This window comes from Odontesthes bonariensis, chromosome 3, assembly GCF_027942865.1.
Source record: "Odontesthes bonariensis isolate fOdoBon6 chromosome 3, fOdoBon6.hap1, whole genome shotgun sequence".
NCBI classification, from domain to species: Eukaryota; Metazoa; Chordata; class Actinopteri; order Atheriniformes; family Atherinopsidae; genus Odontesthes; species Odontesthes bonariensis.
In genome coordinates, this window is record NC_134508.1 from 9314205 (window position 1) to 9334859 (window position 20655).

General features: G+C 42.8%; 1 protein-coding gene across 4 annotated transcripts in view; it reads right to left on the reverse strand.

The window, feature by feature from the left end:
* chd6 (chromodomain helicase DNA binding protein 6) overlaps positions 1–20655 on the reverse strand; it is a 132013-nt gene that overhangs the window by 48085 nt on the left and 63273 nt on the right. For 3 of the 4 annotated variants that reach the window (XM_075460196.1, XM_075460198.1, XM_075460194.1), the window contains exons 5-13: positions 16962–17115; positions 15112–15261; positions 13462–13527; positions 13318–13376; positions 9224–9362; positions 4908–4994; positions 3492–3629; positions 2334–2455; positions 1724–1967 (exon numbers count right to left, since the gene is read on the reverse strand). In XM_075460196.1, coding sequence (XP_075316311.1) covers positions 1724–1967; positions 2334–2455; positions 3492–3629; positions 4908–4994; positions 9224–9362; positions 13318–13376; positions 13462–13527; positions 15112–15261; positions 16962–17115 — 1159 coding nt within the window. The remainder of the gene's footprint in view (positions 1–1723; positions 1968–2333; positions 2456–3491; positions 3630–4907; positions 4995–9223; positions 9363–13317; positions 13377–13461; positions 13528–15111; positions 15262–16961; positions 17116–20655) is intronic. The other variant, XM_075460197.1, reaches the window with a different exon arrangement.

A 20655-nucleotide genomic window follows, 5' to 3' on the forward strand; every position in this document is an offset into this window, starting at 1 on the left:
TCAGCAACATCTCAGCTTGTTTCTTCCTGGCAGAGCTGATCTTAAACCGTCTTCATCAGCACCGACACCAGAAACCCTTTTCACACATGCGCTGCTCTCCATTAAAAGTAACTGGAGGTGTTAGCGTCACGTCCTAAAAACCCCTCCAGGGAACACACACATACATTTTCTCACCACATGTTTGATTCATTTTGTCCAGCGTTTGCAAGCTGTAGACCACGAGTGTCAAACTGATCAGTTAAAGGGCCGGTGTGGCTGCAGGTTTTTGTTCCAACACTGCAACAGCAGAGCTGACTCGTTTCATTCAATCAACTGAACTGTCTGCACTGAATAAGATTTGGCAACCTTTTCTGAGTGTGGAAGAGAAATCGGAGCTGCATAAATCAAGTTAACTAGGACAACCACTGATTTCATTGTTTAGATGACAACTCGCTTAAATACTATTCTGTATGTCCCTGCATTGGGCTTAGTTTCACGTAGGACTACAAAAATTCGATACACTCATTCATCATGCCCAGACGCACAAAAAGTCTCCTGCCACCATGGTCCCACATCCACAGGAAGGCGGCCATTTTGGATGGAAGGTAGGTTTTCGTGCCATTTTTGACCGATTCCACGCCTTGCATATGATCGAACTCGTCCAACAGATTTAATGCTACAAGCTTCAAACTTGGCCAGGTTACTCTTAAGACATGGGGGGAAATATTAATTGGGCAACTTTTCCAAACTTAAAGGGCGTGGGCGAGGCGACGCCTCAAAGTTGGATGACTCGCCATCACTTGCCACAGAAAATGAAGTCGGTAATAACTCCCAGACATTATCCAATCTGTCCCAAACTCCATACGGTGAATGCTGGACCCAGCATGAACACGCACATATTATCATAGTGACATCCACCTATAGCGCCACCTGCTGGTGGTTGGAAACGTCTTTTTTTTCCCCACACCTTGGATTTGATAGAACTCCTCCTTCAGATTTAATGCTACAAGCTTCAAACCTGGCCAGGTAGCTCTTAAGATATGGAGGGAAAAAAAAATCATGGAGAAACCTTCCCAAACTCTGAACGGTGTGGGCGTGGCCAGGCGGTGAAAATCATGTGATGGTGTTTGTGATTTGAAAGCCTTATCATCATCGCAGGGTCATGAAACTTGGCACACACGTCCACCCAGTCGACCTCGTACGTATGTAAAGGGTATCGTTTGTGGACGGAGATAAATGGCTCAGTGGCACCCCCGAGAAATGTTCAAATACCCCTCCGCATTGGGGTTATTATGTGCTCGTACGTACGCAGAGGGTATCGTGCGTGTGGGCAGAGCTGCGCGACGACAACGTCCAGCGCATGCCCCAACGTGCGCACATCTCGGTCCCGCATACAGCTGCTTGCAGCTTTCTAGTTTTTTTTATTGTGATTTATCTATGTATTTAAAAAAAAAAATAAAAATTTACTTCGTGGGGATGGGATTCTGTTCTGAGTGTTTCTGAGTGTCTGTGTTCTATTGTGAAAAAAGCTTAATAAACAAAGTTTAAAAAAACTAAAAACATCACAAATGCACCATGACTCTTTCAGGTCTAAGTGAAGTGTGAGAGAAGAATAACACAAAATCTTATTGCTTTAACAGACTGAGGCCAGTTTGAGTTAGGCCCATAAGTAGAAATCGGACAGCTTTCCACACCTTCTGTAGGTGTGTCCATTACAAACTCCACACAGCCGACTTGCACTAACCTGCGCGTCTCTGTGAAACATCTCGTACTGCAGGATCATCTGCCGGCTGATCTGCGAGCCGTGGTACACGATGACGTTCATGTGCGTCCACATGCGGAACTCCCTCTCCCAGTTGGTGATGGTGGACAGCGGGGCGATGATGAGGAAGGGCCCACGGATCCCCATGCTGAAGATCTCGTACAGAAAGGTGATGGACTGGATGGTCTTTCCCAAACCCATTTCATCCGCCAGGATGCAGTTTTTCCTGAGATTGAAAACAAGGACGGAACGTGATGATGCTTCCATTTCTGCAAACGGCTCAAAATAAATTAAGCATTTGATGCGTCAATGTTTGTGTAAATGTCCTGAGTTTCAAGAAAAAAACAACATGTCTCATTAAAATGCAACACCACTACGTGAGCCCTGCACCCGCACAGCCACACACGTAGAAATGTCACGATGAAGACGCCATCAAAAGCCACCAAAAGTGTAAAGCAAACAGTGTGGTGCAGGGCTGGGATTCGGAGCCTTTTCGGAGGTCAGAATCCTCCTCAGTGTCTCTTATAATCACCTGAATTTGAGGATTTTTTTTCCCCATTGAACGGTGGCTTTGTCGGTTTTGTGTATTCACCTGTTGTACCAGTTGAACCGTAACCAGTTCATTCCCTCTAACTGGTATTCTCTGAGCTGGTTTCCATTCCTGTAATCTCTGGAGCGCTCCAACTTCTTCCATTTATCTGCAGGCGGACGTTCCTGTGACGTAAACACACACATTTAATGCACAGGGTGCTTTTTCTCATCATTAAAACTTCAGTTATTACCACACAAAACGTAACGAGGTGTCATTTATCAGATTAAAAAAAGAACTGCCTAAAATTAGAGAGGAGGTAAATGAGATATTTTTAGATTAGATTCAACTTTATTGTCAAAGAGCAAGTACAGGTACAAGCCAATGAAATGCAGTTAGCATCCAACCAGAAGTGCAAAGGTGTGCTTTTATATATACAGAATAAATAATATGTACATAATATACACAGAATATATACAGACTAAATATATACACTATATATACACTGTGTAAATAAATAAGTGAAGATGAATAACTTAGATAATTAAATATAAATAGTGCATAGACAAGGGCAAACCAGAACTAGTGCAAACTTTTTTTCAAAATTGTGCAGATTTTTGAATTAATACGTAAGAAAATAATAAGAGGTGACGGATGTTTTAGCTCCAGGCCGAGTTAATTGGCGTTCATTTACTGCAGATCTGATCGAGACAACTGAAAATTGCTGCTATTCCAGCAGCAATTTTGTGCGAAAACGAGACCGATGACTGACCGAAATGCACAAATCTATCATCTCTGTTTGGGTAGCATCCCGTCTGGGCTTCGGTCACACTCACACTGACCGGTGAGGAACAGATGTGGAAGATTAGTCTGATTGTGGGTTTTTCTTTTTAAATTGAACCTTTGAGCACAAAAACATGACGGAAAAGAGGCTCGAGAAGAAAGGAAACCACACAGCGCTGATTAGGTTTGTGCTTGTTAGCAGCAGAAAAGAAAACAAGGCGAGATGTGGGCAGAAAAGGCTGAAATCCATAAAATAAGTCCCTTTCCCTGTGATCTTCCCACAATCCTGAAATCAAAAATGTAAATATGTGGGGTTTTTTTCTCACTCTTAACTAAGTTGGTTCGAGAGTCTGAATCACCGCCCACATCTTTGATCTTTCCTCCCGTATCAAAGCTGAGAAAACATCCAGAGATTCTCCTCCACGAAGTTCTACTCACAGTGTGTCTGAGGTCTGGCGGCAGCTTCTGGATCTCCTCGAACTCTTTGATCTTCTCCGGGTCTACGTCCTCCTGCAGCTCCCACGTCGCCTCCTCGTACGACAGACTGCACCACTTCACGAGGTAATGGGTCACCTCCTGCAGCAGCACACACAAAAACACGCTGAATGGCTGTGTTCGAAACTGCATACTTTCCTTCTGCATACTCATTGATCACACAGTATGCAGAGCGTTTACCCACAATGCATTTCGCTCCTGCCCGAGCCGAAATCAGCCGGCCTGAAAAGCCGATTTCACTTAAGCTCTAAACTCTGTAAACTTTAGCAACATTTGAAACATTTTCAGGCGAGAAAGTAGTCGTTTAGATCCCCAACGTGTTGAAAATCTGACAAAATACCGGCTATTTACAATTTTGTTCCCACGAATTCGGCGCTACTAAAGCTAGCCGCAGTGAGCAACGCACTTCCGGTTATTTTCACAAAATAAAATACGCGTTGCCTTTTATCATAGGGAAAGCCATTATGATACAATTGGTGCTTTTGTTTTGAAAACAGGAAGTGAACCTACCCTCGTTGTAGCTAGCTTGAAACTAACATTTTGACAGGATATGACGATCGGCGACGTCACGTTACGTTGCATCTTGGGTAGTTTGAGTATGAGTAGTAACCTCATGATGCATACCCAACATTTCGGCGAATCTAGTCTGCATCCGGGAACTTCTCGCTTACTCAAACTCGCTTACTAACTCAAAAAGTTAGTAGGAGAAGTAGAAGTATGCGGTTTTGAACACGCTGTATGTGGTTTCTGTTTGTTTTTAAACACGTTTATTGCACATTTTGTTAATTTTTGTCAACATAGAACAAGAAGGTACATACAAGAAAAAAAAAAACGATAATAATAGCAATAATAATTATTAAAATAAAATTAATAAATAACTGGAAGAAGAGAAATCATTAATATCAAATCAATATCATTGCTGGTGTAAGAACCATGGTGGTAGAGAGATAAATAAATGAAAAATGTGAATAAGTAAATGCGTATATCTACATATACACACACAGATGGATATAAAGAGATGGATAAATCTTCATTCCAGCCATCTACTTCAATTTCATTTTTCTCAAGGAAATTACAGAAAACCTTCCAGATTTTCCAAAACTTGTCAAAGCTTATTTTTTCGCGGTGTAGCTCATCTTTTCTAAAGCCAAGTAAAAAGACATCCCTGCGAAATAGAACAAGGTTTATCCCTTTTCCATGAGCAAGCTATACATCTTTTAGCTTCCAGAAAACAAATATTGAGTAAGGATTTTTTACACTGTATGTATGTGTGTGTGTGTGTGTGTGTGTGTGTGTGTTTGTGCCACCGGAGCAACAACACGGCTGAGAGACGGCGTCTGTGTTTACGATGATACCCACCTCTCCAGTCTCCGTATCCGTGGTAACAGCCACCTCCAGCACTCGGTCCACCTCGACATAGTCCGGGTTAAATAAGTCCTCATCCGGCTACGAGAAGAGACAAACAGAAAGAAAGAGACGGACGAGAGTCAAATCACTGATGATTTGTCATTCCAACAAAATAGGTGAATTCTTGATTGTAATTGGTTGCAAAGTGTCAATTAAATCCTGATTAAGGGGCGCCAACCAATGAGCTGCCAGTTTGTTAACTCTTGTTAATCAGTGAGCTGAATCTTATTTAGTCCATCATCCTCTGAAGAGCGGGATGGAGAGTGTAGCACACAAGCTGCAGGAGCCACACTCACGCCATCACATCAGCAATCAGCACACGGCTTTTCATCTGCTCCTGAATGTTTCGTTTTGGGGGAGATGACACGGCTTGGATAGCTGGCTAATGTAATAAACATACTGTCCATACTCAGTGGGGTTACATGGCACTGAAAGGATCGGATTATTGGCTAAATTACAATCAGACTGAGTTATTAAGTTCATGTAGACACCTTAATCTGACAAGAAATTGGATCGGATTAAGACCCCGAGTTAACTCGGTTGAAAGTCACACTAAACCTGCTTGTAGACGCTGAAGCACGTGGTGAATCAGACTTTGCGTTCTGAGCATGCTCGAGATTTTTTCCCAGGGTCGTGACCCGGAAGTCAAAGGAGACGATATTCCTGTTGTTGTCGCCGTCAGAAAGAAACAAACAACGCGATGGAGAATGCTCCGTTGGGCATCGAGTTTGTGCAACAAGCAGCTCATCACAGACCAAATGTAGAGGGACGTAGCTTCATCTTGCTCTGCGTTCTCCATCTTTCTCCAATGCCTGAGTTTGTTGTTGTTGTTGGTGGTGAAGAGGTCAACAGGAAGTGGCTCTATTAGCAACAGTTGGAATGGGTACAGCGCCACCTATCGTACCGGGGTATGACACGCTTTGTGCCTCTGATCCGATTCATTCACCGCCATATATCCAAGGAGAATTACCCTTGCTCAACTCAGTCTTATTGTAATTTAGCCAATAATCCGATCCTTTCAGTGCCATGTGACCCCACTGACTGATATCGTCTGTTAGACAGCAGAGCATTGCCAGGTCACAGCCAAAGATCTGTCCGAAGGTCGCTGACTGTCACCAAACTGTTATCGGTGAGTAGATGAACGTATTTTATGCCAGAAATAAGGTCCAGGTTTAAAAAAAAAAAAACAACGAACTTTCCCTTTAAGGGATCATAGTATTGGAAGGGCAATGCTCTTTGAGGTGTCCATAACCGAGGAATTCATGAAGTAACAGTCCATTCAGGCCTTCAGGTTTATTTTTACAGGTCTTATAGTTAAAAAAAAAAAAAAAAAAAAAAAAAAAAAAGGCAAAAAGCTGCACAATTTCCTTTAAAAACAACCACAGAAAACAGTTGAAATGTGAGTTTATAGAGGAAATATATATTACAACACACATCAATGAGACACAATCTAATGACCTTCGACAGGTGAAGTGAAAAACAATCATCTCTTTACAGCTACACCTGGCAGTTGGAGGGATTCATGAGGCAGCAAAAGCTCTCTTTCACTGAAGCTGATGGAAGCAGAAGGAAAGGAGGCAGTATGTGGATTTGAGTGACTTTAATGCGGCTGGGTCCCAGCTTTTCCATAACTGCGGCGCCTGAGGGATGTTCTGGCTCCACTGAGGTCGCCATCTACCAAAAAAGTGTTCCGTGAAAGGAGAAACCGGTGAAGCGGGGACAGGATCTATGCATCCAAGGGTCACCGATGTGCTTATGGACCAGAGGCTGGTCCTTTGTTATCCAATCCAACAGCAGAGATGTAGCGCTGGTTCGGGTGGTCGTAATCCTAAAAAATGTTTCACCTCTCATCCGAAAGGCTGCTTCAGTTCTAAACCAGTTGGCGGAGAGTTTGAGCTTATAAGTGGTTGAAAGAAGGTTCGACTCGTCGGGGTCTTATGGCGCGTTTCCACAAGCAGTCCGGTATGGGTCGGTTCAGAACGGTTGGCTTATTTCAGTGTTTCCACTCCCACCAAAGCGTACCGGTCCCATGGTACCGTTACCATTCTTGTAACCCTGCTTGGGGTACCTAGCTCCGTTGTTGGTGAGGAGGCTGTGCAGCGGGAGCTCGATGGCGCTGTGCGAAACGAAAAAGTTTTCCAGCTGATTGCCGCAAAAACGGCAGAGAGTGGTTTCAACCGGACCGCGAGCCGGTGTCGCATTAAGCTGAAGAAGCTGAAGAAGCTTGGAGGTGGTTCCAAATTTTGGATGTTATTTGTTATTTACGCTTCGGCACGCACTCCGCCCACCCCTGAGGGTCCCCTTTGTACAGTGGGAACGCAAGCTGACCCCAAAGAGACCCGACCCGTACCATACTGCATAGTGGAAACGAAGCTTTTGTGGTCATGTTTGTGTCACTGATTCATCTGAATCGCCTGGGTTGTTGCAGTCACTTTTCTCACCTTTGAGTTGGACATTTTACACTTTCTATTCAGAGAAGACAGATGGTTGGAGAGACGAGTCAAAGAAGCCATAAATGCCAAACTAAAAACCCATCTTTGGACATCACCTTCCCGGCTCCTGCAATGCAGCCTTGCCTCTCCTCCCAAGAAGGTTTCACAAACAATCAACACGCTGGATGTGACCAAAGCATGCTTGTTCAGGCAGGTAAGCAACAGGTGAGAACAGCCCTTCGACTACGAATTAATCGATTAATAATAACGAATTAATAAATCACAAATTAACAATGTGGTCAGGACTATTTTTTTCCAGTTGCGTCTCCTGGCCAAAGTTAAAATGTTTTTAAGTCATCATGACCTTGAGAAAGCCATCCATGCCATAATAAGTTAAAGGTCAGACTATTGCAATGCGCTTTATGTCGGCGTCTCCCAGTCTTCTCTCAGCCGCCTTCAGCTGGTGCAGAACGCTGCTGCCCGTCTTTTAACCAACACCAACAGACGTGTGCACATCACTCCTGTTCTTAACTCCCTCCGTTGGCTTCCTGTCCTTTATAGAACTGATTTTAAACTTTTAATGTTTGTTTTTAAAGCTCTTAACGGCCTCGCCCCATCGTATTTATCTGAGCTTTTAACAGTCCTGGTAGAGCTCTGAGGTCAACAGATCAGTTTCTGCTGGAGGTGCCCAGGTCAGAATACAAACCCTGGGGTGTGCGAGCCTTTTCCCAAAGCTGCCCCCAGGCTCTGGAATAAGCCCCCCGTCCAGCTGCGTCTTATTTCTGACCTGGGCCTCTTCAGATATAGGCTAAAAACCTACTTATTTAGGACTGCTTTTAATACCCAGTAGTATGATGACAGTATCTTATTTTATCTTATTCGATTTTGTTGTATTTTATTGCTTTCACTGTTCTTTTATTGTTTTTACTTATTCTTCTCTTTATTTATTACCTGCTGTAAACCACTTTGGTACACCGTAAGGATTGTCTGTAAAGGGCTGTATAAATAAAGTACATTTACATTTACGAATGAGCTGATACTCTCCACCAAGGTGAAACCTCTTCAAGAACCAAGAAAAGAAGTCCGGTCGTCCTTTTTTAAGCTCTTAGGATTAGTTGCAGACTGGTCAGAGTGTCCATGCTGGGCTGTTTGCGCCACAGAAAGCAGCTATAACCGGCAGGTGAGGTCACGTCTTCTTTGTCATCAGCAGTTAGCTGGGAAAGAGGGCGAGCCAGCGGCAGCAGAGTGGGGCTTTAACCTTAAGTCCTGCCACTCATGGCATGTTACTTTGACACGAACGGCTTCCTCAACATTGTTGCTGAGCCAGTGCACCCCTTCATAGAAACAGATGGCAGTGGCTCAACTGTGGTTTGAGGAGGCACAGCAACAAGTTCAAGTGTTGTCCCGGCTTCCAAGTCATCCAGATATCAATCAAATCATCCAATCAATGATAAGCCTGAACAAACAGGCCTGATCCACGGTGCCAGCAGAAGTTGGTGCAGTCCATACTCTGACAGGTCAGGGCTGTTTGAGTCGGTTCATCCTTCAAGAAGGATTAAAAACAGTCCCCCGAGACAAATAAAATGGACTGACGGTGCAAAGGTGTTTCCCGGTTACAGCATGTCGGAGTTCACCTGCTGACATTAAGAAGCACCTTCCACACGGTGGCTGCAGCCGGATGAGTGTGCTGCATATTCATCAGGCAGCGTGACACATGAATTAATCAAGTTTGCATTTTGACCTGAACTCATGACGGGCAACACAGCTTCCATGATGGCTTAATTAGCCAGATAATAAACACACAGAATAATGCAACAGAAGGAAGAGAAGATTTACCCTTAAGAGAGCGGCGGTTACCTCAGTGAACAGATGTTTCATCTGAGCCTGTTTGGTCCTGAAGCGCTTAATCTTCTGGTGGATTCTGGGATCTTTCTCCAGTTCTTCCAAAGTTGCCCATTTGCAGTGCAGGTAGGAACTGCAACGACACAAAGCAGAGAAGGCAACGTTTAACCCAACGACACGAACAAAGCAGAGAAGGCAACGTTTAACCCAACGACACAAACAAAGCAGAGAAGGCAACGTTTAACCCAACGACACGAACAAAGCAGAGAAGGCAACGTTTAACCCAACGACACGAACAAAGCAGAGAAGGCAACGTTTAACCCAACGACACGAACAAAGCAGAGAAGGCAACGTTTAACCCAACGACACGAACAAAGCAGAGAAGGCAACGTTTAACCCAACGACACGAACAAGGCAGAGAAGGCAACGTTTAACCCAACGACACGAACAAAGCAGAGAAGGCAACGTTTAACCCAACGACACGAACAAGGCAGAGAAGGCAACGTTTAACCCAACGACACGAACAAAGCAGAGAAGGCAACGTTTAACCCAACGACACGAACAAGGCAGAGAAGGCAACGTTTAACCCAACGACACGAACAAGGCAGAGAAGGCAACGTTTAACCCAACGACACGAACAAGGCAGAGAAGGCAACGTTTAACCCAACGACACGAACAAAGCAGAGAAGGCAACGTTTAACCCAACGACACGAACAAAGCAGAGAAGGCAACGTTTAACCCAACGACACGAACAAAGCAGAGAAGGCAACGTTTAACCCAACGACACGAACAAGGCAGAGAAGGCAAAGTTTAACCCAACGACACGAACAAGGCAGAGAAGGCAACGTTTAACCCAACGACACGAACAAAGCAGAGAAGGCAACGTTTAACCCAACGACACGAACAAAGCAGAGAAGGCAAAGTTTAACCCAACGACACGAACAAGGCAGAGAAGGCAACGTTTAACCCAACGACACGAACAAGGCAGAGAAGGCAACGTTTAACCCAACGACACGAACAAAGCAGAGAAGGCAACGTTTAACCCAACGACACGAACAAAGCAGAGAAGGCAACGTTTAACCCAATGACACGAACAAAGCAGAGAACGCAACGTTTAACCCAACGACACGAACAAAGCAGAGAAGGCAACGTTTAACCCAACGACACGAACAAAGCAGAGAAGGCAAAGTTTAACCCAACGACACGAACAAAGCAGAGAAGGCAACGTTTAACCCAACGACACGAACAAAGCAGAGAAGGCAACGTTTAACCCAACGACACGAACAAAGCAGAGAAGGCAAAGTTTAACCCAACGACACGAACAAGGCAGAGAAGGCAACGTTTAACCCAACGACACGAACAAGGCAGAGAAGGCAACGTTTAACCCAACGACACGAACAAAGCAGAGAAGGCAACGTTTAACCCAACGACACGAACAAAGCAGAGAAGGCAACGTTTAACCCAATGACACGAACAAAGCAGAGAACGCAACGTTTAACCCAACGACACGAACAAAGCAGAGAAGGCAACGTTTAACCCAACGACACGAACAAAGCAGAGAAGGCAAAGTTTAACCCAACGACACGAACAAAGCAGAGAAGGCAACGTTTAACCCAACGACACGAACAAAGCAGAGAAGGCAACGTTTAACCCAACGACACGAACAAAGCAGAGAACGCAACGTTTAACCCAACGACACGAACAAAGCAGAGAAGGCAACGTTTGCTCGAACTGAACCGTTTGAACTCTTTGAAGAAGCTAAATGCTAATCCACATTAAAACTCAGGGTGGGACGATATGCGTTGGCCACGATTAGATTAAATCACGATTCTAAGGTGCCGATTCGAAATTTGACTCATTCCTTAATTTCACACAAATTTATGCTAATATTGCTATGATATGTGTTGACAATGGCTTATGAGTGTATTATAACACATTGAAAAATGCACCAAAAAGCTTTTAAGTTTTGGAAAATAAAAAAATCTTCTATTGTTTTTCTATTATTGGGTCTCTTTAAAATTAAATCAAAGAGTATGATCTACACTCACCCAGGAACCAGAAAAAAAAACCCAAGCAAGCAAAACTATCTGACTTGCTGTCAGTGGGTGGAACCAAACGTGTGCCGCAAACTAAAGTTGAAAAGGTTCTGATTAGCTTCATTTGTGAAGGCCTTCATCCATTTGCTGTGGTTGAACAACCTGCTTTTAAAGAACTAAAACAAGAAGTAACTAAGTCACTTTTACTCTGAGTACATTTTAAATGAAAATTTTTACTTTTACTTAAGTAAAATTTCATCAAGGTAACAGTACTTTTACTTGGTACTCTTTCCACCCCTGGTAAGAATGCACTTATAATATGCACTTATATATAAATATAGGCACAACAGATAAGAGAACATCTGTTAAAGCCAGCTGGAGGCCGTCACATTAACGTCAGATCTGACGCTCTTTTGTTTAAAAGCAGCCTGAGAGTGAGCAGAGAGCATCTGAGAGTTTCACCAAGACAACTAAAAAAAAAAAGTAAAACATTTCCCACCAAATATCGGTTCAGATCGGCTCATCGTTACTCGTATTTTGGGACCCTTTTTCTCCTGAAAAAGCTTAAAAAGACGTTGAAAATTGTGCTTCGTCTTCATTTAGACGTCTTCTCGACATTGTGAGTAAAACGGCTTCTTAGACTGAATTTAGATGTAGTTCAAACGATTGGGTTGAGCGAGCAGAAGTGAATCTGAGGGTTAATTCTGAGGTGAAGGCGAACATATTTAACCACGAGAAGGAACCTTTTGAGTGTGAGGAAGAGCAGTTAAATATCTGAGCGTAAAAACAAGGAAAGCTGCTCTGAAATCTGAGGGAAAATACTCTTAAGTCTCATTTTGGGATGTACGGTATGTCGTGAAAAATTACCCGAAACTCTGTTAGATGCTACACTTTGTCCAGCTTATTAAATAAATGAACCACAACCATGAAATGGACAAATATAAATTACACAGAGGTGTTCCTGTAGGTACCGAACGGCCCATGTGACCACTTCTGCATTTTATAGTGAATAAATATGTTTATTTTTACATTACAAAAACCCTTTTCTGGGTTAGTTAATACATCATTCTTAATAAAGTCATAAACAAGTGTTCTCATCCAGTCGGTTCAGTCCAACTCAGGCAGACTCGGGATGTTTTATTCATCTTACCCCAGAGAATTAATTACAACCATGATAACTGCGATATATCTGAGGTGCTAAAAGATACAAAGTGCTGCAACAAACAGAGGATTCTCCAGAGATGCTCCGACTGGCTGGAGGAGAAATGAGGCTCTGCCTGTTCAGCAAACACACAAAGCAACAAAGTCCGGACACACCGGGACATCCCCCGGAAACGACTGATAAAAACTCTGTGACCAGGTGGTCCAGTGATTCCTGAAGAGAGGAGCTCAGTCTCCTGCCACCATGGTCCCACGTCCACAGGAAGGCGGCCATTTTGGATGGAAGGTGCGTTTTCGTGCCATTTTTGCCCGATTCCACACCTTGCATTAGATCGAACTCGTCCTACAGATTTAATGCTACAGACTTCAAACTTGGCCAGGTTACTCTTAAGACATGGGGGGAAAGGATCATGGAGAAACATTTTCACAACTTAAAGGGCGTCGCCACAAAAAATTAAGTTGCTTATAACTCCCACAAACATTATCCAATCTGTCCCAAACTTCATACGGTGAATGCTGGACCCAGCCTGAACGCGGACATTATATCATAGTGACATCCAGCTATAGCGCCACCTGCTGGTGGTTGGAAATGTATTTTTTTTTTCCCCCCACAATTCGCATTTGAACAAACTCCTCCTCCAGATTAAATGGTAACAGCTTCAAACTTGGCCAGGTTACTCTTAAGACATGGGGAGAGAGAATCATGGAGAAACCTTTCCAAACTCACTTAAACTTAAATTTAATCGTACTTCCTGAAGGTAAGAATAAGTCCAACACAACCGTAGTCACTGTTGGGTCAGAAGCTGACGTGTTTGTGACATAATCACCAAAAAACAAATAAAAAATAGAAATGCCTAAAGTATCAGTGTGGTGAAAAGAAAAGATACTCACAAATTTCTGTACTTGACATAAAACTCCTCAGCTTCCTCTGCTTGGTCCTCTGCTGAAGACTAAAGAGACAGAGGAAGAGACAGGAGGAGTGAGTGCGTCTGGAGGAAAGCTGGCGTGTTTGTGCTCTTTTTCGCTCTCCTTTACCTCTTTCTTCACTATTCTGGCAGAAAGAATTTTCTCAATGATGTTGGCCTCGTCCTCAGGCGGTTCCTGGAACAATGAAACAAAAGTTCAGCTGCTGGGGGAGGAGGGGGGCCGATTTGAGTTCATACAGCAGAAAAATGATAAAATCTTACATTCAAATTAAGCACTGATACTAACGTGTGTTATAGAAAGGGATGGGAAGCGAGAAGCGATATCGATAATGGAACCGGAATTGCTCAATTCTTAACAATTCCCATCCCTAGCTATAGATAAAGTGTTACTTACTTCACTGTAGGGCTGCAACTAACGACTATTTTAATTCCCGACTATTTAAACGATTAGTCGACTAATCGGATAATTATTAATTTTTTCCTAAATTTAGCAGGAAGTTGCTTTAATTATGTGGCAAATGATAATAAACACAAGAAAGATGGGTACTTCAATGGAAAAATGAATCTTTTATTCAACTTTGCTGCTGATTCATACAAAAAGTTAATAAAAAATGTCCTAAATGTAAAACCAATTAGGCACAGTGCTCGGTCAGATTGGACATAAATCCATAAATAAATAAACCTCATATGTGTTTTAATAATAATTAATTACAATCAAGTAAAATAGTAAAATATGTTTGTCAGGCATAACGTTAAAGCTCTATTTTAAAGCGAAAAAACGCTTATAAAATGTACAATTTACATCAGAAAAACAAAACGTATTGGCTTGATTGTGGCGAGTCGGACTCTGTTTCGTTCAACTGGCCGACGGGCTTTCTCTTTAAAGGTTCGTGCAAACTTAAAACATACCTTTTTAGGAAAGCTTTTAATTTAATCTCATTCATTTATGTTCTCTAAAATATTTTACTTAAGTCCATGTGTGGACCTCTCGGTTTGGATGCAGCCGGGTGGCTGTTTTACTCCATCTTTGCTGTCTCTGAAGCACTTTGTGCTGCATATTTTCTATGAAAAGTGAATCGATTGATAGAAAATCATACAATATGTTTACTAAAAACTATTCTTATCCAGTCGACCCAGATATTACATTATGGGGGTTCAGGTCTGGACTTTTTATCTGATTTTTAACCATAAAAAAAGGTTCAGAAAACGTTCTGTCAGGAAGTGCTTTTGACCATTTTTCCAGAATATTTGAAACTTCCAATATTTACAATTTACTGCATGTTTAAAATGAAGAAAAACAAGAAAACAATTGATTTTAACAGTTTTAGAGATAAAAACAAATCTCTACAGATATTTCATGTTAAATTTGACATTTAAACATTATAAAACATATTTACAATAATACTTTTTGAGATTTTGTCTCGATTAGGACTGAGACTAACGACTAATCGTATAATTATTCATTTTTTTCTTAAATTTAGCATGAAGTTGCTTTAATTATGTGGCAAATGATAATAAACAGAAGAAAGATGGGTACTGCAATGAAAAAGGCATCTTTTATTCAACTTTGCAATGGAATTCATTGTCGACCATTTCTATTATCGATTTTTGTCGACAAATCGTTGCAGCCCTGGTTCACTGTTTTATTCTAAGTGAGTGTAAAGTAAGTATTAGAACCTACAATTCAGCTTCAACAGAAACTGATCTTCAGAAGCTTCGCAGAGGTTTAAAACAAAAGACCAACAGCGTCCACGCTTACTTCTGCCTGCCACGCAAGCGCTGTGGCGTTGAGCGCCGAGATGCGACCGGCTCCGAGAACCGCGATGGTCTCTCCGTCGTCGTCGACCACCTTAAAGTCCAGGTCTTCGTTGTACTTCCTCCTTTTGACCTGTCGGCCTGAGCGTCGCTTCTGAAGAAGAGAAAAGCAGAGTGGGAAAACATCACGGTGAAGAGGCGGGAAAGAAAGGTGGCGTCGTGAGATGAAAGTAGAATAACAGAAGAAGAAGAAGAGAGGGCGAACATGAGGAAATGAGTGCACAACAGAAGAAGCAAAAAAAGTTCAAGTTGAGACCTTTGCTGTGTTCGAAACCGCATACTACATATTGATCGATCAGACAGTATGCAGAGCGTTTACCCACAATGCATTTCGCTCCTGCCTGAGCCAAAATCAGCCGGCCTGAAGCGGATTTCACTTAAGCTCTAAACTCTGTAAACTTTAGCAACATTTGAAACATTTTCAGGTGAGAAAGTAGTTGTTTAGATCCCCAACGTGTTGAAAATCTGACAAAATACCGGCTATTTACAATTTTGTTCCCACGAGTTCGGCGCTACTAAAGCTAGCCGCAGTGTGCAACGCACTTCTGGTTATTTTCACAAAATAAAATACCCGTTACCTTTTATCACAGGGAAAGCCATTACAATACAATTGGTGCTTTTGTTTTGAAAACAGGAAGTGAACCTACCCTCGTTGTAGCTAGCTTGAAACTGCTGTTTTGACAGGAAATGACAATCGGTGACGTCACGTTACGTTGCATCTTGGGTAGTTTGAGTATGAGTAGTAACCTCATGATGCATACCCAACATTTCAGAGAATCTAGTATGCATCCGGGAACTTCTCGCTTACTCAAACTTGCATACTAACTCAAAAAGTGAGTAGGAGTAGTAGGAGAAGTATGCGATTTCTTCCCGGTTCAAATCTAAACTGTTGGCTGATAACTGGTTAACAGCAGGTTAAAGGGATAGTTCGCCTCTTTTGACATGAAGCTGAAGTGCAGACCGAGCAGCAAACACCGTAACAGGCGCGGCTGTCGGCAGCAGGCAGTGATACGAAGGGAGAGAAAATAGCGTCAAGTGATTGTGAGATCTGACTTTTTCCTGGAGAATGATTTTGTGATGCAAATGTATTACTCTTTTGAACGCATATTGTTTTGAGAAGCAAAACGCTTTATTTTTGTGGCCCCAGCCAACTAGCCGGACTACCTTCATCAACACCAAAACGAGGCTGGAACTCGGCTCACAGGACGCAGCAGGGGGTAAGAAAATGTTCATAAATTATATTTCTAGTATGGGATGTCATACAGCTTCATGTCAAAAGAGGCGAACTATCCCTTTAAGATACACTGAGGTTTGACGGTGAAAGCTGGACTTAAAGCTTGATTATGAGTAATATAACCACTTCTGTCTGGACATCTCATTTCCCAACATCAGCTCCATCACAACTACAATACCCACAATGCTTCTGTCTTAAAGGTCCGAACATTTACAATCGTTTGACAGCCTAAAGTTAACTCGAATCCACAGATCAGTTAATATAGTTCAATGCGGGCAGACACCCACTACGAGGCTATAGTCCTCGCTGCAGTTGGCCCGGTTCGAATCCCACATCGGACGACCCTTTGCTGCATGTCTTTCCCCCTCTCTCTGCCCCCTGCTTCCTGTCTCTCTTGAACTGTCCTGTCCATTAAAGGCATAAAAAGCCCCAAAAAATAATTAAAAAAATATATATGTATATTTCAGTGAGTTAATGTTTTCATCATTTAGATGTAATAAATAAATGTTTCATTATATATAGTCCCTCCTTCAGTAGGAGCTGATTAAAGCAGCACTCACTGCGTTGTCCAGCGGGTCCTGGCTGTCCTCTCGTCCCATGGTGAGAGCTGACATTGAGGTAGTGTCGTCACTCTCCGCCCCCTCCTGGACAGCCAGCTCCTGGTTTCTCCTCTTCCCTTTCTTCTTCTTCTCCACCGGCGCTGCTCCAGGATCTCTGTGAAGGGCAACAACAATTCTGATGAGTGATTAGCAGCATTTTTTCCACAGAGTCAGCGCCTGGAAACGGTCCTCGGATGTTTCATCCTGGTACTTTGTTTGAATCGAAGCTAACGACCAACCGTTGACTGAACAAAGGCTGAGATCTCTGAACGAAGAAGCCGGGTGTTTTTCTGTCTGTGAAAGTCGCTGATTAGCATATTTGTGGCATAATCACATCCCTTTCATGGGGGGAAACTCACAAGAGATTATTTACAAGAGATATTTCCAAATAAAGTGGAATATTTCCAAATAAAGTGGAATATGTCCCAATAAAGTGGAATATGTCCCAATAAAGTGGAATATGTCCCAATAAAGTGGAATATTTCCCAATAAAGTGGAGTATTTCCAAATAAAGTGGAGTATTTCCAAATAAAGTGGAATATTTCCAAATAAAGTGGAACATTTCCTAATAAAGTGGAATATGTCCCAATAAAGTGGAATATGTCCCAATAAAGTGGAATATGTCCCAATAAAGTGGAATATTTCCTATTAAAGTGGAATATTTCCTAATAAAGTGGAATATGTCCAAATAAAGTAGAATATTTCCTAATAAAGTGGAATATTTCCCAATAAAGTGGAATATTTCCCAATAAAGTGGAATATTTCCCAATAAAGTGGAATATGTCCTATTAAAGTGGAATATGTCCAAATAAAGTAGAATATTTCCCAATAAAGTGGAATATTTCCCAATACAGTGGAATATTTCCCAATAAAGTGGAATACTTCCTAATAAAGTGGAATATTTCCCAATAAAGTGGAATATTTCCCAATAAAGTGGAATATTTCCCAATAAAGTGGAATATTTCCCAATAAAGTGGAATACTTCCCAATAAAGTGGAATATTTCCCAATAAAGTGGAATATTTCCCAATAAGTGCTCCACTCTGTGAAGGGCAAGAACAATTCTGATGAGTGATTAGCAGCATTTTTTCCACAGAGTCAGCGCCTGGAAACGGTCGTCGGATGTTTCATCCTGGTACTTTGTTTAAATCGAAGCTAACAACCAACCGCAGACTGAACAAAGGCTGAGATCTCTGAACGAAGGAGCCGGGTGTTTTTCTGTCTTACAGCGGGACTGTGAAAGTCGCTGATTAGCATATTTGTGGCATAATCACATCCCTTTCATGGGGGGAAACTCACAAGAGATTATTTTCTTACTGACACTGTGTAAAAGTGGTTATCGTTCTCCGTTTTGTTAAAAGAAAAGTGGTTGTGACTACAGAGTCTCCCTGGAGACCACCGGCTTGTCAAGAGCTGCAGAGGAACGTTTACCTCCAGCTCACCTCAGATCAGGAGCAGAAACGGAGCGAGAGATGTACAAATCCACATATTTACCATTTAAAACGTGCACAAAAACTAAGACGTGTACCCGGTGATCGCTTCTGGCTGCAAGTTAAACGTGTTCAGACTTCAATCGGACGAGTAAAGGCAGAGGAGAGGAAAGAATACACACACATCTCAGCGTCTGGCAGTCGCATCACGCTGGTTTTAAACTGGGAACCGACGTATCCTGAACACCCATTGAAGCCCCCTTCATGAGAACACCGCCCGTACAGAGACCTGGCCATCACCTATTGCTGTGGAATGGTGGAATATGTCCTAATACTAATAGACACGGTCACGACTTTTCTCTGTTCTGGCGCCCCGATGGTGGAACGAGCTCCCGAGTGATGTCAGGACAGCTGAGTCGCTGCCCATCTTTGGCCGCAGGCTGAAAACCCATCTCTTCAGGAAACACTACCCTGATCCCCTCTTAGGACATCACCTGTTTAGTCCCAGCTTATTACGCACTTATTTGTTTCCTAAATTGTCTTTGGCTGTGTTCGAAACCGCATACTTCTCCTACTACTCCTACTAACTTTTTGAGTTAGTAAGCGAGAAGTTACCGAATGCAAACCAGATTCCCCGAAATGTTGGGTATGCATCATGAGGTTACTACTCAGACTCAAACTACGCAAGATGCAACGTAACGTGACGTCGCCGATCGTCATTTCCTGTCAAAACGGCAGTTTCAAGCTAGCTACAACGAGGGTAGGTTCACTTCCTGTTTTCAAAACAAAAGCACCAATTGTATCCTAATGGCTTTCCCTATGATAAAAGGCAACGGGTATTTTATTTTGTGAAAATAACCGGAAGTGCGTTGCTCACTGCGGCTAGCTTTAGTAGCGCCGAATTTGTGGGAACAAAATTGTAAATATCCGGTATTTTGTCAGGTTTTCAACACGTTGGGGATCTAAACGACTACTTTCTCGCCTGAAAATGTTTCAAATGTTGCTAAAGTTTACAGAGTTTAGAGCTTAAGTGAAATCCACTTCAGGCCGGCTGATTTCGGCTCGGGCAGGAGGGAAATACATTGTGGGTAAATGCTCTGCATACTGTCTGATCGATCAGTATGCAGTATGCAGTATGGAAGTATGTAGTATGCGGTTTCGAACAGCCTGAGTTTCCTAAATTGTCTTCCCATTTGTCTCAGTACCTAACTTACCGCACTTACTCTAGCACTAGTTATGCTCTTAGCTGTTTGGTTTTGGAAGGAAATGCACTTATGATTTCTTGTGACCTGAAGTTCTTTTGCCTACCGATGTGGAACACACTTATTGTAAGTCGCTTTGGATAAAAGCGTCTGCAAACGAGGTTTGGTTTAGGTCTGTATTTACATGTTGTTGCCTTTTGGACCATTTCTGTACTCAAATATTTGAGTTTCGGCAGTACTTCTGGCTATCTTGCTAGCTCGTTGGCTACATTACTGGCAAAGGGAACCGGTAGCATGTCGTGGACCGTAATGTAACGTAACACTCTCACAGATGAAAATGTAACAATATATATCACTGAAAATAAGAACGATACAGGCAGACACCCTCCGCTGCACGCTCACATACTCGTGCACGTCTGGTGTCCATGTAAATAGCATTTCTTTCCGTCTGAGGCGTTCTTGGCTGACGTGTGAACAGCAGAGGGGGGAACTCGCAGGATTAACCTCCCGGCCCAGCTAACGGGACTCTCTGCTCCGCATCAAACTCTGGCAAAGCGAGCAGTGAAAAGACAAAGCCGCAGATTACGATGGAATTAAACCTGCACCACATGAGGGTTTTCTAATCTTCTTTTGACCGGTTTTATCTGAGCGTAACACGACCCGATGCCGGAGAGCGGCCTGGAGATGACCCCGAGTGAAGTCACGAGGCCTCCGGCTCTCCTCCTGTGTCGCCTCTGCTCCTTTTCCTTCACATCCTCCACCCTGTCGTTCTCCATCCTCCACCCGGTCGACTCTTTCACAGGTTAAACTGAGGCCAGCAGAGATTCTCTGATGTTATAACCCAACAGAGGCAGGATAGACTTTACAGAGCTTCGTCTTTTTGCTTCTCGGTCTTCCATCGTGAACGCAAGTTAACACAAAAAGGAATATTCATTGTTTTAATCGGTTCTTCTCGGTCTCCAGCTTCATCTTTTATAAATAACGCAGCACACATCTGCTCAGGTAACCTGACATGACACGTCTA